General features: G+C 29.2%; 1 protein-coding gene across 5 annotated transcripts in view; it reads left to right on the top strand.

Moving 5' to 3' along the window:
* The window catches only part of LOC105154472 (secretin receptor), a 56,407-nt gene that overhangs the window by 32,610 nt on the left and 3,239 nt on the right, over positions 1 to 20,558 (top strand). For 4 of the 5 annotated variants that reach the window (XM_011070023.2, XM_011070024.2, XM_087407704.1 and 1 more), the window contains 9 exons: positions 161 to 252; positions 8,402 to 8,492; positions 12,286 to 12,392; positions 13,500 to 13,658; positions 15,074 to 15,168; positions 15,541 to 15,893; positions 19,799 to 19,929; positions 20,012 to 20,097; positions 20,231 to 20,375. In XM_011070023.2, coding sequence (XP_011068325.1) covers positions 241 to 252; positions 8,402 to 8,492; positions 12,286 to 12,392; positions 13,500 to 13,658; positions 15,074 to 15,168; positions 15,541 to 15,893; positions 19,799 to 19,929; positions 20,012 to 20,097; positions 20,231 to 20,375 — 1,179 coding nt within the window. In that variant the 5' untranslated portion in view covers positions 161 to 240. The remainder of the gene's footprint in view (positions 1 to 160; positions 253 to 8,401; positions 8,493 to 12,285; positions 12,393 to 13,499; positions 13,659 to 15,073; positions 15,169 to 15,540; positions 15,894 to 19,798; positions 19,930 to 20,011; positions 20,098 to 20,230; positions 20,376 to 20,558) is intronic. The other variant, XM_087407705.1, reaches the window with a different exon arrangement.

Genomic DNA, 20,558 nt, shown 5'->3' with positions numbered 1-20,558 from the left:
CGAAATAATTAAAAATATTGATACAATGTTACGAATCAACAGCGGCAACAATGATAACCAACTGTATTATAAAATGAAAACAGTGTCTTTTTTTCTCCTTTTTTTACGATACTGGACAATATTGGATAATATGATTAATTAATGCGTAATATATTTTCAGAACGAACTGTTCTGAGGATCAAAAAAATCACAGCTGCAAGAAGAAAACTCATTTGACTGACAATAATCCGAGAAACCGTCATGGAAACACATGTGAGTAATGACAAGCTATGCTGTAATGGCATGTTTCAATTATAATATTCACACTTTGTAGAATAATTGGCTTTATTAATTTTTCCATCGCCTACAGTGACGTTCGTCTTTTTTAACTAGGAACAGGAAAATGATATTATTTATATAAAATTATGGTATTATAATTGTCGCTTTGTTAAATTATGTGATTTAACGTGCATTAAATATAGTTTTACAGGATTGATTTACAATTGCGAGAATTTATTTCAAAATGCACAAAAAATATAATAGTGAAAATTAAATATATTTTTTTATGTTTTATACATACTTTCTGTTTTATACATACTTTCTCTTATACATACTTTCTACATATATTTAACCTTATTTTTAAACTTTTTTTACATATTATTCTTTAAATATTTTACTAAATTGTAAATCAGTGAAATCGTCCTATTTATTATTAGTATTAATTAAATAATAACAATTAAATTCTAAAGATACATTTTTTCCAATGTTAAAAAAAAAACAATTGCGAATTTTACATACACAATCGAGGAATAAATCTAAGAAACAAACAACAGAAAGTTAATCATTATTTTATATTCAGAACGAATCCTCTTAGCTACATTTTTCTATGACAAGAGAATTACGTATATTCGCAGTAATTCTTCTGATAAGAAACATTTCAAAGATTCTGACAAAAGAATTAAAGAAAAACAAATCAGAACTGAAAAGTTTAACAGAAATAGTTCTTAATATCTTATTTAGTAACAAACTTATTTAGTAACAGTCTTTTTGTTTGATAGTAGCAATCTTAACTTATGTATAAAAAGTATATTACTTGATGCGATCTTTTTATTTGTTGATATAAAATTTTATGGTGTACATGAAATCCGGAACACGCAGGAACATTCATTGAATATTTCTGCTGATATCTTTAAATTTTCGCAGAGAGATAATCCGCTAAATATACATACAATTGGAAGCTTTATCGCAAACTAAATGTCGGACGTTTTCCTTGAAGTGTACAGTAGAAAATGCCAGAAGAGCCAGACAGATCGTTTTATTTGTAGACAGGCTGTCGGACGGCCTTTCGCGTGGCGAAACTATTAATTAAGTTTTCTGAAATATTCTTTGCCGCAGGAATTCTAAGAACTTTTAGTTTAGTATAACTTCAGTTATCTAAAACTTAAACGAAATACAGTTCAAAAATTTCTCCATTTCGTCTTTTTTTTTAGTTTGGTTCTTTTAATATAATGTATATAATTTTCTATTGAATAATGTTTGTGTTAGTATTACAGTTTCATCTGATTTATTTAATTTCTAATACCACAATTTATGTCCGATTTCTGTAAATTTTGCGTTTTTCAACATATGTAACATTTCGAATTTGTATGGAAAATTTACTTAAGATTTATTATTTAATAAATTTGCCAATTAAATTTAGAAGTTTTTGTGAAACTTAACAATAAGAGCATGATAAGAGATTTAACTTTTTTATCTGTTATTTTAATTATTATTCAAAAGCAAGCCTACTTAAAACAGAATCGTTATGTAAAAAATATACATATATATACATATATATTTAACATTTAAAATATAATATTAAATATCTTGTTGAACATCTTGTATATCTTATTGCTAGAAAATCTTAAAACTGGAATTTTTTAAATTTTTTCTTTTTTAAGGAAATAAATTGCCTAAAACGATTCGCAGTATTTTTAATAAATTTTTTTTAAATGCTACATTGTTTGCTAGAGTCCAACGAGATCATTTAAATACAAGATTATAGTCACAGTTATTTATTCCACAAATAAAACGGATTTTAAACAATATTACAAAAGTTATATACGAAAAAATTTTGAGTTTGTTGGCCATAATAAGCATTATTTTTAATCTCATGCACTCTTATTGCAACTCACTCTTCCGTTTAATTAAAAGTGCATTAACGCAATGCATCCTCTCGTTTGCAATGTAAATATTGTTAATATTATATCAGATTCAGCATATTGATCTAGCAATACCACATTATTATACAATATAATATACATCAATGGTCAAAATAGTCCTAGATTTAACATCTATATAGATTTATTTTAGATATTATAACTTATACACATTTAAAAGTTGAGAAAAATCACTGTATTTTTATAACGCAAATAATACATTAATACATAATATTTGTTTTTTTAGCTTGTTGAAATATTTGAATCTCGCGGTTTTTAAATTTTCATTTCATACGAAGGAGGGGAAAAAATTAGAGAGTTGTTTAGAAATTCCTTTCAGGATAAACATCTTCAATAAAGTTCACTGATATAGTAATAAGTTTGCTAAGTAAATTTTCTGAACAAATTAAAAACTTACATGAAAATTTTATATAAATAAATAGAAACAATACTTTTTGATTGTATTAATATCGTTGATATCGTTGGAGTGTTTGCATGTTTTCGACATAAATGCGATTCCAGCAAATTACTTCCGAGCTCGTTCGATATCTCGCATACGTAATGAATATAACTTCTGCTTCGTAAATGCTTATAGGTGCTTATGCAAAAGCTCTGGGCATATCATAAAATCCTATCATTTAGATAACGAATACGATGGAACGCAAATCTTATATTTTCCCACGTGCGAGTTTCTGTATGGAAACTCGTTTGCTCCAGGCGCGCTTTTAAGTATTCTTTGCTGGTCCGTAAAACTCAACGATTTTCAGCGAGGTCAAAGTGTAACTTTGTAGCAAAGATTCGTCGATTTCGTAACAACAAAATTTGCTCTGACACTTTGCAATAGCAAAACTTCTCTCTAGGAGAACCGTGCGCTGATTTCGTTTCGGACTGCTATCAGCACACATTCCAAGTATTCCAACGTGGAAAATGCATTGATGGAAGGATTTGGAGTTACCGAGCGATCCACTATTTCCAACTTTATAAGATTGTCTCAAAACTAGAAATGTCATGAAAATTGAGAACAGTCAGGGAAAAGTCCAGGAATTTTGCCAAATTTTCTGAAGAATGAAATTTTTGGCTTTAACGAAGTTTAATATGAATACATCACACCTACGCAATTTTGAAGTACTGCCAACTCAACAATTAAATGCAAGCAGTGTCAGCAATATGAATAGTAATTTACATTCTCGTGTTAAATTGTTCTTTCAACAAAGTATATTTAATAGTTTTCACATTAAGACTAAAATACAAAAAATTTTTTAATATTATTGAAAGCATCAAGAAAAATTATGAAATTTTGCTTGGAAATCAAGGAAAAATTATAGAATTTTAGAATGAGAAATTTGTGACAACCCTATTTTAATACATAGATACAATAATCAATATCTTTCTCTCTTCTTCTCTCTTATTCTCTCACTGTCTCATACACATATACTCGCACATATATACGCTCTCCCTCTCCTCCCCCCTCTCTCTCTCTTTCTCTTCTTTCCTTTTCTCTCTTTTCAAAAAACTTTTGTTCAGAGAAAGATGTCACTAAAATTTCTCATTTTGTCTTTATTTTTTTAATAGTTTAATTTTGTAATTAGTTTATAAATAAGTTGAAATGAACGTTATAATAAGTAGATAAAATAACTATATTTGTGCTATTTTAAAAGACTTAGAGGCAAACGCGACGTTATGTATGCGATGTGCAGCGCGATATATGTGTTGTGCTTCATACAAGATATTGCTTTATGCTACACTGAGAAAATTGCTGTGACACGATATAAAAATTTTTGTGCAATATTGCGAAAATATTTTGTACCACGAGTTTGTTAAAACAAGCCCTCGAAAAACATTTCGAGAATATTCTCATGCTTTTCCAAGAATATTCTCGTATCTTTAGTTAAAATTTCAATAATTCTTATCTATATATCTATATATATGTATATATATATATATATATATCCAATAAGTTTTATATATATATATAAAATTTATTGAATTTTAATAATAAACCTACTACATATATATGCGGATTATATAAAGCTGATATTTGAGCTAAATTGAACGTCGGAGGAACGATATTTTACTTACGAGGGATTTGCCACCAAGTATCAGCAATCATCGTTGTAGATGGCTGCCGTGTTCTAAACGTTCTCGACTTTGCGCTGACAAGTGTTCTCTCAGCAAGAAAAGCTCAAGTTCGAGCTCAAGCGAAATCTAGGTCCAATAGGATGGTTAACCTTCCCTTGAATGATCATTCATTTACTAACCGGAGTACTACATACACTTGTCAATATATGGACTCTCGTTTATGTCATATGTATTACGGAAAGATATATGAGGATCCATTTCCACCCACTTGTAAGTTATATGCGAGAACAGTAGGAGTTCATCTTTTCCGGAACAACGTCGTACTTCGAAATGTCTTCGATTGAACATTTTCTTTAAAATGACACATCGAATGGTAATAAATGAAGAAATTTAATTCTTTATAATAACAACATATATAAGAATAGAAGAGAAATGAGACTTAAGATACAATTTTGTAAAATGAATATTTTTCAAGGAAACTTTAGAACACTAAATTTTGTAAAAATTTTGATATTATAAGAAACTCAAGAAAAAATTGATAGCAGACATGCATGCACATATAAGAGTAAGTATTAATAAAATTTTTCTCTAATAAATAGAGGAAAACTTATTAATTACAAAGAAAACTTATTAATTATATATCGATACCCTTGGATGATAAAGTTTTGTGAAACTTTTACGAAAGTTGGCACTTGTATCATCACCCCCGATTATCGTAAAGAATAAATTCGCTCGATATCAGAAACGCAATGAGAAGAAAAAGGAGGATACGCTATAGATTTTCAGCGCGTTTCAAGATGTTTATTAAGACCCAGAATAATCGCGCGCGCATTTTATGAGACCTGTGTACGACAGTCAACATGCGGTACATAAGAGAAAGTCGGAGGAAAAATAAACAATTTTAGCGTCTCGCCATCGTAATGGGTAAGACGGTAAAAGAAGGAATGTGCAGCGAACTATGAAACCATTTGGAAGGCTTCCGGATGGATTTCTGCAAGTTATGCGCTTGAAAGAAATAACCGTAAATAGCTATAAATCGCTTTTACGTGTTTTATCACTTTCCATTTTTTTTTTTTATGGAAAACCACATAAAGTTGCTCAGAACGACGTGGACGGTGGACGTTTGTGGACGTTCGTAATATCAACCTGTATAAATACAATATATTTGTAATATTAACTATATAACATACTGACGCCAACTTTTGTTTAAACAAGCTTATTATGCTTTATTGCAATTGAGAATAATAATAATATTAATAAGTTTGATCTCAAATAAGTTGATATTATAATGTATAAATTATTCGCAAATGTTATATTCACAGAAAATGTTATGCAATTTAGTGGTTATAATTTATGTATGTAACGATTGTCGTTTTGCATATTAATTTTCATAGCTTTATTAACCAATATTTATATTGGGCAAACAGATTCGATTATTGATTGCTGGCAGTAATTCTTAACTTTATTTTATCTTAAAAAATCAATTTATAAAAAAGTTATTAATGTAATAAGGATTCCTGAATATAAATGTCTACCTTAGTAGTACAATCTGAAATGTCGTCAGACAGAATTGTCGAGGAGACGGCAAGACGACGAAAAGAAACATATAAAATAAATAATATGATAAAAGAAAGTAGAATGGAGGCATCATAAATGTAAAATAGAAAAGGACTTTGTGTATTTATATCAATGTCTCTGATATTTTATTGAAACAGTAGAATAATGTATAAAATAATTTAGTGGTAACTTACAAAAATATAAAACACGCTGAAATAATGTATAATATGTAAATTATTGTAATATAATTTTAAATAATTTTATTTAAATGATTATTGAAAAATAATTTGTTAGATATTATCCGAAAAATCATAGTCCTTTTTGTATTTAAACTAAATTCAATGTGAAAGAGAAATATTTATATAACACACAATATTCTTTAAATCAATAAATTGTTAATAACATAACTTTTTTTTAATAGCTTTTTTATACAATGCTGATATTTTCTAATTTTAATCAAAAAATAGTTTTTAATTTATTACTGTTTAACAGACATATAATTTCTAACAATAATTTATAATTCATAACATAATTAGTCCATTTAGTTTAGATTTATGTATGTTTAGTTTAAATTTATATCGTGATCAATTATAATTCAGAAAGAACTGAAAAAAAACTTAAAAATATCATAGCATGATAGAACATACGGACAATACGTATATTTATTTTATTTCAAAATGTTATATAAATCATTAAAGAATTAAAGTAAAAATAATTAATATTTTCAAAATTTGTTCCAAATTTTATATCAATCGCGTTCAGCAGTATATTTATTTTGCAACTGAATGGTTAAAAGCTTGCTTCGCTGATCGATGTAATCCAATCAGTGAAAAAAAAAACTTCCAACAGTTGCAAAATAAAATTCTGCTAAGTGCGACCAATTATTTTCTAATTGCACATACTAAATTTTTTTTAATTTAATCTCAAAATATAAGTATACATATTCTTCTTAAAAATAAAGGAAGTAGAAGAGGAAAGCACAAGAGGTAATAAAGTTTCATCCTATAAGGGAAAGTTCCATCAATTCTTTTTTACTTAAATTTGCCGCAATTTAATTAATGCTTTGCCTCTTTTTAAAAATTGCTTATAGGGCTATGATAGGAGAAAAAATTTAATTAATGCTAATTAATTTTGCAAAAAAGTATAATCCTGCAAAAAAGTATAAAATGAAAAACGATAGGAAAGTGATTTTTTTCATAAATCTAACAACGAAACCTATGCCGAAATAAAAATTTACGCGAAACGGCGATAAATACTTTTGAATATATGTTTCAAAAAAAAAAAGGAGAAGAATATTATTTGATAAGCCTTTAGTTTTGGCATATATTTTTCTTCCTCGTTATGAGAAAACGAATCGTGGAATTTCTCAAATTCTGTAACGGGAGCAACAAAAGAGAAAAAAAAAGCTATTAAAACGAGCACGGCAGAAGATATCGGCTTTACCGAGTTAAAAATCACAAAGGTGTTCGTTCAGAGTGAGCTTTTCGCTTTTCGCTTACGCGTGGAAACTGACGTGAGTTAGCGTGTCTCGTACATTTTCACATTCCCAGTGCGTTTTCACATTTCAATATGCCGATTCAATATGCACCGATAGGCAAATTAAATACGGAGACTCGAAATATTTGTGCGACTGTATCTCGATTTAAAACAAAATTGTTTTATTTAACTTGACTTTATTTAACGAGTTTTGTACCTAAAATGTATCAAAAAAAAAAGAGTTAGAAAACGTTTCATAAACGTTATATAAAAAAATTAATGATAGTTATATATTATAAGTGTTTTATGTATGTATATATTAGCCGAGATAAAAATGCCGAGAAAATATATTTATATCCTCTTCAGTTAAACAGATGGATATGAAAATATAATCGAGTGAAATTAACGCACAATATGTATTGTGCAAATAAATAAGAAAATCTTTGGATTGAACTGAAATTGCTATAACCTTGCTTTAATTATAACATTACTTTAACTCTATCCCCTTTAGCTATAATTTCATACTTGTGTCGATAATTCTGTCACGTAGATAGTCCCATACATACATGTTATCGTTTTAAATATGATATACGGTCCTTCATAATTTATTAGAATCGACTTTTTCAAAATGTATTGTTTTCCCGAACGAGATACCATATTGAAAATTTAAGGGATATGATTTACAATTAGATTTATGGAAAAGCAAGCAGACCTAAGCACTTGTATTTTGTTATATTTATTTCATTTTTACTGTTTTCCCTCTACATTTATGTCACGAAATAATTGCTAAACCGTTTACAGTCCCTACAATAAATACATTTTACGTAAATTGTAATATGTGGTTGCACTACTTATCGCATTAACAAATCAATTCAACTCACAACGATTTCATTAATATTAACGTATAAAAAACTTAAATTCCAAAACAATATACACTACATTAATATACACTATTAATAACATAAATGTAACAGAGTGGTTGCAATTACCTTCGCTTCTTCTATTTTTTTTTTATTTCTGCGGCGTAAATTCTCGCGTAACATAGAATTATCGGAGTTATTCTATTGTATGTACACGTATATTAATCTATATTTACATCGAATCCGTTTCAGAGGAATGATGTCATCGACCGAATGAAGTTGATGGACGACAGATTGGAATCGGAAGCCAAGCGTTGCGATCTTGGAAATATATTGGAGCCAGGTGAGCAGAATAAAATAATATTTCCAAGAAACGAAACGCACGAGAAATATCGTCGCGAGAGTCAAATGCTATTGATATTTCAAACGAGAATGATTGCAATATGCGGTATGATTTCCATTATAAAAGAGCGCGTCTAGTAGTAAGACTTAACACATGCTCGAACGATTTTGAATCAACACCTGCTGCGAATCCCACTCGCCGACTGCTTCATATCATACATCTTTCATACATAAATGCTTCTATTTACGTGTCTGTTCTACTTGTGTCTGCGTGAAAATTACAATTGTTGTTATATATCGTCCGTTTTAATTAATGTTGTTGTATTAGTCATTGAATAAATACAATAAGCAAAATACGGGCCATTTAATTATATTGGAAGTGCGAGGGTAAAGAGGTGGCCAATCATAAATTATGGATCATTTGTAATAGAATCGTAAATAATTACACTAATTTCTTCACTATTTAGAAGCGCTACTTAATAATAATATGTATATATTTTTTTCTTACGGACTTTGTGAGTTTAAATATTATTATTATTCGCATTATATTGACATCATTTGAATACTCTTATTACATGATGTAATGACGGCTCCGAAATTTAGAGATCTTTTATTTTTCTACTTTTATCACGTATAACGAGAAAGAATTCAGAGATAATTCGATTTCTAATTCTTGCTTCTGCACGAAATAATTTCGCGCAGAGGAAAGCGAAATAATTTGAGGTACTTTTTGAAAGTATCTCCGATAATCGGTATTGGCGACAGTAAACAATTGAAAATCAACAGGTTATAAACTTGCATGATATGCCACGGGAAGATTGAAAGATGATGCACACGATGCATGTGATGCACGGACTAATGTTAACCGCGCGCTCTCGCACGTGTCGTAGAACACGTTTCGCGTTTCTGCGCGTGTACACACGCGCGTGAGTAAACGGTAGCCATAGAATGTCTGCGGACCAATTAACGTCGCAATTAATCTCGCATCGCGATGCCAGCCCGTTCAGCAACTTGAAATCAAACGCAAAGCTAGCGTGCCACCATTAATTACACAAGCAGCATTGTAAATCCAGGCGAGAGTTTCATGAGTTTCATTTATTGTCCCGCCTTACAAAAGGAAGTTACACAACGAAGTTGTTTAACACGCTAAATTAATGATTAAACTGTTTTATTAAACTTGAATCGTTGTATTAAGTCCTTTAAGTTATTAAGATGGAATATAATTAAACACATTTAGAGATCTTTCAAAAGCCATCCATTTCACAATTCAGTCTATTCAAAGGAGAAGAATGCTTTAACTCGGGATTAATTAAAGTTAAAATGAAGATAATAGCAAAGAACTTTGATAAATTTTATTCTTTGCGATCATTATAAGAAGCAAAAAATTTAAACACAGCTTGATAAAATAAAGACTTTTAATGTTACGATATCAATTATACAATAGTTCACGATTATACAGAGTTAGAAGTACTTTTCATAATTCCATTACTTTAAATAATTCGGTTTTACTATTATGCGTAATTTATGCATAATTATTATTATGTTCAACTTTTAAACACATTGAACCATAAGCTTTTTTTTTAATTTTAATATACGTTATAGAAAGTCTCGTGAATTTTTCTATAGGTTTTTTAATATGTTTCGTTTCAGTTTTTTTGTATACATAATTTACGGAGTGTCCAGATTTTAAATGAGATATCCGCAATAAACAAAAAAAATCGTCGAATGTAAAAAAAGGACAAATCCGATTTATTTTAACTAAGCTTTTCTCTTGTTAATTTTAAAATAAATAAATACACTTTCATTGCAAATAGGACTTCACGTCTCAGACTTCTTAAAAGATATAAAAATGAGTAATGAGTATAAAAAAAGTATGAATCTAGGACTTACAAGGTTCAATATTTGAAAATGGAATGCTACATCAGAATGTAAAAGCTTTTTTTAATGAAATTCTCTAATGGCGATTAAATCAGGAGAGATATTGTGATAGTTAGAGTTTTAATTACAGTGTATGTTTTTGAAATTGTTTTGTATAATCTCATGTTATTTAACATAAAGAGAAATAATTATTGTGTATAAAGAAAGATATAATTAAAAATAAATAAAGTATTCATTGTAGCTTACTATAAAATTTTTTATTTTTTGGCTGCAGAAAGGATGTGAGTTTAAATTTGGAATTTAAATTTTTTTAAATTTAATATACAAGCATTTTAAATATAAAAAAGTATTATTAAATGTCATATTTAAATTTCCAAAAGTAATTTTGTTGGATTTTTCTAGAATTCAAATTAAACAGTTTTACATAAATAATAAAAAATTTGATAACAAATTTTTGATATATTTTTTCCAAACGTTATTAAACTTAAAATATAATTTTGTCACTGATAGCTTATTTGAAAAAGATACAAGATTACGAATATCGAAAAAGCAAGAATGCTCATTTAAAGATTTTACGTTACATTTTTCAAATACTAGAAAGAAGGCATAAAAAAAACACATCATTATTAAGTTTTAAACTACTTTATACTGCTTTTACGAAATTATGCTCAAGTTGACGAGTCTGCTTGTGCAAACCTTGTTAGTTCGAACGCTAATATTTGGCTCCAATCGAAAAACAGTACTTTCAAAGAAGCTTATGTGCTTTCCTTTTCGCTTTTTGAATGTATAATTTGTTGATGTATATCTATTCCATTAATATTAATATATTTAACTGTAATATTTTTCTCTCACATCCTCTCAACAAAGCTATTATTATATATAGCACGCAAGGAAAATACATTGGGCATGGCGGCATAATTTTCAGTTTATACGTATAATGAATATACCGATGTAATAGAATACATTGTTTCAAGTAAATAAGCTTATACTGTTTCGTATATTTCGCATACAGAATCGTGAACGCCTAATACCTAACGTATGAAGAGAGATACGACTAAATACAATTCCTAAATACAATGCGGACCTCCAAAACCTAATGGACTTCCATTCCTATAAGCTGCGTCAATGCTGAAAGATCGGTTTTCAGGAGGACGCCGTCGAATTTCGCACTTGACTTTGAACGGCGAACAATGTCCTGCACGATTGCCCGGCGGTTCACGTATTATTCTCGTCGCCGCTTATGACAATAGCTGAACGCTCAACATGTTTAATAATAATGCAACGGGATATATGTATAATCAGATCTGTGTATTGCGACTCTCATCGTTGAGAGGTCAGATCTATTATTTCCATTCCATAGCTAATACCGGATCGTGCCACCAGAAATCCATGCGAATTGACATGAATATTCATATATACGTTTATGAATATGGTCTATAAACGCTCTACACATACATAAAGGATTTTGTAGAAAATATCTACGTGATATCTTTTCGACATTTGTAAAAATTTGTCACAAACAGGATTGTATAAGCCTCAAAAAAATAAAAACGTTGAGACAGAGCGTTTCCAACTATATTTTTCTCGCATATTCATATATATACATGTAATTATGCATTATCATACATTAATGCACTGAAAAAAACTTACCAAATCTCAATACGTATTTTTTTAAATAGTACTAATTGTAAATAAACATTTACTTACAGTGAATAAATATGTACTCAATAAAAAATGGAAAAATGGAATAAATTAAATTGATAATTGTTGTATCAAATAAATATATGTTTACATTTAGTAAATATTTACTATTCAAACAAATATTTATTAAAATTTAATTTTTTTTCAGTCTAATAATTTTCTGCTCCAAATAGCTTCGTTATTTTCGTACTAATATTTTGATGCGATCTCTTCAGGCTGGTGTCCCGAGATTTGGGACGGGATACTATGTTGGAACTCGACGGCACCTGGACAACTGGCCGTTCAGCAATGCGCCTCTTACATCATGGGTTTCGACGCTCTCGTATGTAATCAAGATCGTGTTAAAAATTTAGCTGAATTGATCCATATAGATTCTCCGGAAACTACTTCGCGCTCGCTTCGAACGATGAAATTTTATTCAATAGAATAATGCTATCAGAACGAATTAATATCAAGATTCATTTAGATCCGCGAAAAACTCAATTAGATTAATTTTCCGATTTAATAATGTCGCTTTCTGATGTAAGATTTTCGCAAATAGACGAGATAAAATCTATTCTTTAAATCCATTGATTGAAATGTCTTCCACACTTCAGCGACGTGTCCGAACGACTCCTCGACCAATTCGAACTCCATTCTTTCTCAAGTAGAATTTCGATAAGTCATCTCATTTTATGACTTTCCTGCTCACGTTTGAATACCTTTGCAGATGATCCACATATTATAAAATTCTACCTCAAACAAAATTGATTTGAAATGTAATTTAAAAATTTCTGTCCCCCTCTTCCCATATTGAGAAAAAAAAATAGTTTGCGTCAACTATAAATTGACAACTAAAATTTAATTGTAACTAGTTTTACAAAGTAATAAGAATTTTAAAAAGTAGTACTGAGTACTATAAAAATATAATATTAAAAAATATGGTACTCAGTAATACTACTTTAATTCTTATTATAAAATTAGTTGTAGGTATTTAAATTTTAGAGTTGTCAACTTATAATCGTCACACGGAAAGAACGGTTATGTTGAAATGTCTAAAATTTTAGCTAGAACAAATCTAAAAATAATTTTGCTGGAATATCAAAATAATTAATAATAATAAATGCAGGACGTTAAAATTGGTTACTAGACTATTAAAACATTTTGCAGCATTGCTCATTTCTATAAAATTATTTTAATGGCCCAACAAAATTATTTTTATATCTGTATCTATAGCTAAATTTTTAAATACTTCAGCAAAATCAATATTTCCATGTAAAATTTTTTTTTCTCTGTCAATGTGCTGTCTCATAGATAGAAAAAGAAAAAGGTGATATATTTCGATTATTTTTTTAAAGAAAATTACGCGAGTATCAAATACTTTTTTTAAGAAATAATTATCATCGAATCGATGGAAGAGTGCATAGACAAAAGGCAGTGCGTCTTTCAGGCATTCGCTTCGAAGCAATGCATGTCGAACGGCGAATGGTACTGGAACGTCAAAACCGACAGCGTCTGGACCAACTTTAGCCAGTGCTATCGAGAACCGCTGGTCACCGTCCTGATGAACATGTCGAATGTAGAAACAAACAACGCTACTCTTATTAAGGTAAAGAAATAAAGGACACTAACACTAAATTATTCGTCGCGATAAAAATATAGACGAGGATAAATAAATTTGGAACAATAAAACCTTCCGCCGAGTTTCGGCGACATCGCCATGCGGAAAATAGCGGAGATGAAAAGATCGATTGGAATCACACGGCGACATGACGTCAGTTGCTCTACTCACGAGGAAATGAGAGCTATAAACGACATTCTATCCAACGGGAGGGGAATGCGTTGTGACGTTTTGCACTGTTCATGAGAACTCCGAGACGTTGCTGCGGAGTTAATTTCTAGTCTTGGACGATAATGAACCGAGCGGGAGAGCAAATGAGCCATTACATCGTAATGATGTTATCGAAGAGATTGGACAGAAAGTAGTGAAAAGAATTTTCTACCAAGACCTTTGTGCTTAATTTTTAAGATCAAATATTTACATATACCGTGTAACGTTATCATTGAGATGCCAACTATGAAAACATTATAATGAATCCTATTTCTTTAATAGTCACCTATCTGCCTTTTTAACATCTTTTTAATTTATAACGATCAGTGTTTGATAATAAAATAGAAAATAACTTCCAGTCGAATAATTTCCAGTCCAAATTTTAGAGACGTTTACTAAAATTACTCCATAATTCAAAGGATTCAATAATTAATTCACTTGGAGCAAATTGACAGCTTTAATATAAATTTAATACAAATTTTACCATAATTTAATGTGAACACACATGATGAAAACGCATTACTTAATGAGTGAATATAGAATGACTATAAGAACATAGAGAAGTTTTCGTAAAGCGACGACAGACTAACATAATAGAAAATGATCTTCTTGAGGATCATAAAGTTGGCATTGCAGCATGAAAGGAAACAACGAGACAAGGAATGCCGTCAATGTATATATCCCTTGTAGAAATTTAATACTAATATTGGCCAATTTTATTTTCAATATTAAAAGTATAGTTAACAATGCTTCTAATACTCAAAATAAATTATTAATTTATCACTAATATTAAATTTCTATATGGGATGCAGTAGAAATTTACATTGTAGAGAATTAAGAAAAATTTACGACAATTATAAATTAAACCCAATTCCAAACTTTCATAATTTTTTTCTCATAGAAATATGGTGATATTGTTTTAGAAAGCTTTATTAAAGTTACCACCCAACAAATTAAAGTAAAAGTCGCACTTAATAATTTAACGTCAACTTTCAAAATTATTTATATTTTTAATTAATAACAATGTTTCGTAGAAATTTACTCTATTTGAAATTATTTTTAAACCATACTTTTATAATCAATCACGAATGCGTTATTTTATTAATTTATTAATTAATTTATTATATTATATTATATTTATGAATAAATTAATAATTGATTATTTCCATTTAGAAAGTAATTGCATGTTATAGAAATTCCTACCGGTCGTGAAGATTATCTCGAAACTAGGCTACTCTATCTCGCTGTTCACTCTCATCATTGCGTTTTGCATTTTGGCCACCATCAAGTAAGTATATTCATGTAAATATAATTTCAACACATAATTGCAAAATAAGGCGCCTCGCTTTTAGAATTTTTTATTTATTTAAACATAATTTTTTATAAAAAAATTATTATTAGCCGTCTGTCAAAACGTTTTATCGCATACTTTTATTTCCCTTATATTTTCAATATTTCGCATTGTAGAGTAAAGAGTTTGAGTCGGAGCTGCCTCTGAAAGATAGCAATAATTAGCATTTATTTATACTGATATAATATTTTCTCGGGATTTTCTCGTTGAATACGATTGCTTTCATTTCAAAGTCGGATTATATCTCATGGCGCCGCATAAAATCTCGCACTTCCTAATCGAAACGTAATTCGCGTTGCCACGTTCAAGTTTGTCTCCCATCGGACGTAGGAAATTACGATGCCCTCGGAATATATTGCACATGCACCTGTTCGTCTCGTTCGTGATGCGAGCATTCATGGCGCTACTGAAGGACATGCTTTTCGTGTCCGGCCTCGGAGTGGCAGATGCCGTGATCAAAGTCACTGAGGGTTACTGGCTACTCGATGAAAAGGAAATTGGCAATTGGCAATGCAAGACATTCACCAGTCTGTGGCAATATTTCATCCTAGCAAATTACTCCTGGATCCTGATGGAGGGTATATATTTGCACAATCTGGTCTTTCTAGCGCTCTTCACTGATGCCAACTCCAGCATTGTATACTACGTCATTTTCGGATGGGGTAAGTAATAGGATTATTCTTAGAAATCAGTGTCAATCTTAGAAGGATTTATAAAGTTCCAATCACATTAGTTGTAAGCCTACATTATCCTACTTTACATTTTACATTAGTTCTAGTTTACTTTGTGCTCTTTAATTTTTAACTATTGTACTTTTTAACTATTGTACTTTATTATTTTTAAAATCATTTTATGTGTTATATTAAAAAACTAAGATGAAACTTTTAAACAAACTTTTTACCGATACTTCTTTATTAAGAATTTAATCTAAAACTTAATCAAGACTTATCAAGATTAAAAGGTTGTTTTGTATTCATCAAGATGAATCAATAAATTGCTCTTGTTATTTTATTATTTGATTAATTTGTAGCAAGCATTTGACAAAATTTATTTGTGACTTACTGAGTTGCAGTCAGTTACAACTTAGGCGGTCACGTCGAAAATAAATTTTGTCAAATACTTGCTACAAATTTTGTTGACAAAAAAAGCACTATTTGAAGCAAATTCTGTTATATTCAATACTGTCAATACATTGGTAGCAGATAAATAACAAAATCTGCTGATATAATATGAGAACAGATTGTCAGAAAAATTATTTTCTTGTTTTGCAAAACTTGTTGACAATTTAACAGCAAATTGATGGCAAAAACCGATCAAAACCAAGGCCGACTTAATGTTTAACTCGGTTTTTGCCGCCAATTTCTTGTCTAATTTATACATAGGCTTTGCTAACAAAACAAAAACTTGTTACTGATACAGATGACATCGGATTTGTCATCAATTCTGTGCGAGTTTGATGCCAAACTTGACGACAATTTACGACCATTAATTTGCTTACTAGAAAGAGAATAGTTTTGTTTTTAACCAATTTTTACATTTACCAATTTATCCTTTTTATTTCTATACTTTTTGACCAATTTATCCTTTTTATTTCTATACTTTTTGACGCATTTAACAATATAATTGAAAAATAATTTAAACTTTTACTAATAGAAATCGAAAATGCAATAAGTGAAAAAGAAAACATAAATAACATAATTTACTATATGTCGGTGCAGATTCTATTGATTTTTTGACTGTCTTTGAGTAAAGAGCACAGGATTCTCTGGAGGGATATGTAGAAAATCCCTCAATTTTCAGAAATTCTCAAAAAAGTTCTAAAAAATCATGATGATTCTCTACATGAAACATGACATCGTATTGATTATGAAAATCATTGAATGTTATGCAATATAAGAAGCGTATTATGTAAACAACAATAATAGCACAATTTCATTTTCAAATGTTTTTTATGTGTTTTTTATAATACATGTTTTGTTCCCAACTATTACATATTACTTCTCATTTTATTTTTAATTTCTGTTCAACTGACTTTATAATTTTTTGCTGGACTCATCCAATATGACTATGAATTTTAAGTTTTTTATAAAAAAAAATTTGTGCTTTTTTACTCTTGACCCTTGGCTATCCACTTGCCCTTCCGATTTGATCTGAATTTCCAATCACGATGAAAAATTAGGAACGGCATATTGGAATAATGATTTTTATCCCACGAGCATGGAATTTAAGAAATATTCGATAAAAGCAGCTTGAAATGTAGCCAAAATTTTCATTTTTATTTGTAACTATACCGATATTAAGTACTAAATATATTATAAATTTTTGCACAAAAATTATCACACTGTATTCTCATTTGTGAACTTGATTGCAAATTATATTTTTTCCATTTGTTTTTCCTCACATCAAATCTATCTTAATTATTTTAAGCATCTTTCTCTAAAGAAGGGACTCAAATATCCTCCTCCGATTTTAATAATCTTTTAATATATTGTGCGTGTGTGTGTGTGTGTGTGTATGCGTGTATGTGTTTTATAGTCATAAATAAAATACACGCAATTTTTTAGATGTACTCTATCGCACTTTTAAAGGTTGAAACATCCTTTGGAAGAAAGGTTTTTTCTTTCAAAGCGAATATCGACGAAACCATAAGAGATAGAAAAAATGTTTGAAATAAAAGTTGAGTTTCAAGGGTATTTTATACTGTTACTATGTTATATATTTAAAAAATGTTATATAGATGAAATAGTATTTATTTCTAAGAAATAAAAATTTTTAAAAAATTTAATATTGTTTAATTTAAAAAAGCTTTTTTCATTATAATTATTAAATACTCTTAAAATCATTCAACTTTTATTTCAAACATTTTGTTCTATCCCAGTTTTTACAATATTCGCTTCAGAAGAAAAAATCAATTTTTTTTATAAAAAATGCTTTATCCTTTAAAAGTGCAATAAGGCACGCATAAAAAAATATGTCTTTTATTTTGTCAATAAAGTAATATTAAAAGTTTATCAAAATCGTAATTCATTTTTTTAAAATGCAATAAGACACGTATAAAAATAAATGTATGTTTTATTTTTATCTATAAAATAACACATTAAAAACTCATTAAAATCAAAGAAGGATACTTGAGTCCCTCCTCTTGTTGTAAGTTTTAATTATAAATAAATCTGTAATATTATTTAACATGTATTGTACATATATGTACATGTTAATAATGTTAATAATGTTTTTATGTTGATATTCATTTTAACTTTATTATTTTAAAATTATTCATTTTTAAATGATGACATAATTTAAAAAAACATATTTATATCTTTTTCTATAATTATAAACGAATCCGCTTTAGAGAGAAAGAGGAGGCAGGCGGGAGAGAGAGAGAGAGAGAGAGAGAGAGAGAGAGAGAGAGAAAGCGGATCACATCAGGCGACTTTCTATTAATAAATAATGTATTTTCTCGTTAGAGAAACTCAGAGAATGGAAGTAACTCGTTCTTTGTAATGAAGTTACAGTTCCAAGTTACTTTTTTTGGTAACTTTATTGATAACTGCGTTACTTTTTTTCTTTAGTAATTGTAACGAAGTTACATTTTTTTGATAATAGTAACGAATTTTACAGTTACTTTTATCGTTATTTTGCACGATTGGACACGATACGACACAAGTCACTCACATTGTAAAAAAATTTCGTAAATTTACACATATAATAGATGTCAAATTATATGATTAATCCTGTAAATATAAAAAATCATGTAATTTTACAGAAATTACATAATTCCACAGAAATTGTAAATTTGCTTTTATTGTCTAAATATATCGTATTTTATATGGGAAATTATGTAAATAGCAGAATATTTTGAATATTTTTTGTAATTATCCAAATTTTAATAATATTACATAATATAACAGTAATTTTTCACGTATTGCTGTTAGATGATAATATATAGTACGAAATGTCATGTTATCGTTCCTATAATTACATATTCACATTGTAATTGTACAATCTGCTTTGTATTAGGTGTTGGAATTAATTCGTAGCGTTTTTTAATGAAAGAATGTTATTTATTTCACATGAACATTAAAAAATACATTAATGAAAGTACTTCCCATCACTTGTAAAACGCTACGAATTAATTCCAACACCTAATAGTTACATATCAAGAAATTATTTTTATTTGCATATTACAAATTTACAAACGCGTGGACATTTATAACTATTATAGTGGGCTCAAAATTACCCATTATAATAGTTGTAATTTTACACAAAAATTTTGTACAGTGCATAGCGTTTAAGAGCGTTTACTAGAAAGCCTGTCCGCTGTGATTGACGGTCGTCGATTTTTGAAAAGTAATAGAAAACTAACGAAAAGTTACTTTCTCAAGTAACTATAATAAGTTACTTTTAAAAATCGTAACAGTTGTTACTTTTTCTACTCGGTAACAAGTAACTGTAACTTGTTACTTTTAAAAAGTAACTTTCCATTCCCTGAAAAAACTCAGAAACTTGTTATTGATAAGCGTAATAGAGCTCATTTGATAAATTTAATCGTTACAACTTCGTCTTACAGGTTTGCCAGCTATATTTATCTTACCTTGGGTAGTGACGAGGATCATATTCCAGGATACATATTGCTGGACAACCAACGAGAAACCTCTCTTGTTCCTCTTCATACGGGTGCCCACGATGCTCTCTATTTTGGTAAGAACCTCGTGAATGCTTCGTTGAGCTTGTAATTAATTCAGTCATACATTAATCCATCGCTCTTCCTTGGCTACGTTAGATAAATTTCGTGCTCTTCATCAACATCGTGAGAGTACTACTAGTGAAACTCAAATCTACCATGTCGGAGGAAACGGAAAGATATAAGTAAGATTTATAGAAGATGATCTACATTATTGATATAAATACAATATAATATAAAATATTATTTCTTTTTGATGGAATTTTTAATTAAATGACATAATTGACTATACAAATATATGTCTAAAATGATTATTAGGCGATGGGCTAGAAGCACATTGGTCCTAGTGCCGCTCTTTGGGGTTCACTACGCGTTCTTTATCTTTATGTCGTACAGCATCGGCGTAAACGAAACTGTAGAGGTCGTGTGGCTCTTTTGCGATCAGTTGTTCGCATCTTTCCAGGTAACGCATAATTATTAATAGTAATACTAATCTACTTTACTGAACGCCAAACTGCCATGCAGTTACGCAAGAAATCGAGCACTCATAAATTATATCTCATTAAACAACAAAGTGAACAATGTGGTGCAAAAAACTGAGCTAATTAATCCATAAAGAAAAATTAAATTATCTATATAATTTCAT

This window comes from Acromyrmex echinatior, chromosome 7 (assembly GCF_024713525.1).
Source record: "Acromyrmex echinatior isolate Ae372 chromosome 7, ASM2471352v2, whole genome shotgun sequence".
Taxonomy (NCBI): Eukaryota; Metazoa; Arthropoda; class Insecta; order Hymenoptera; family Formicidae; genus Acromyrmex; species Acromyrmex echinatior.
The sequence above is the reverse complement of the archived record's forward strand: the minus strand, read 5'-3'. Positions and strand labels throughout refer to the sequence as shown.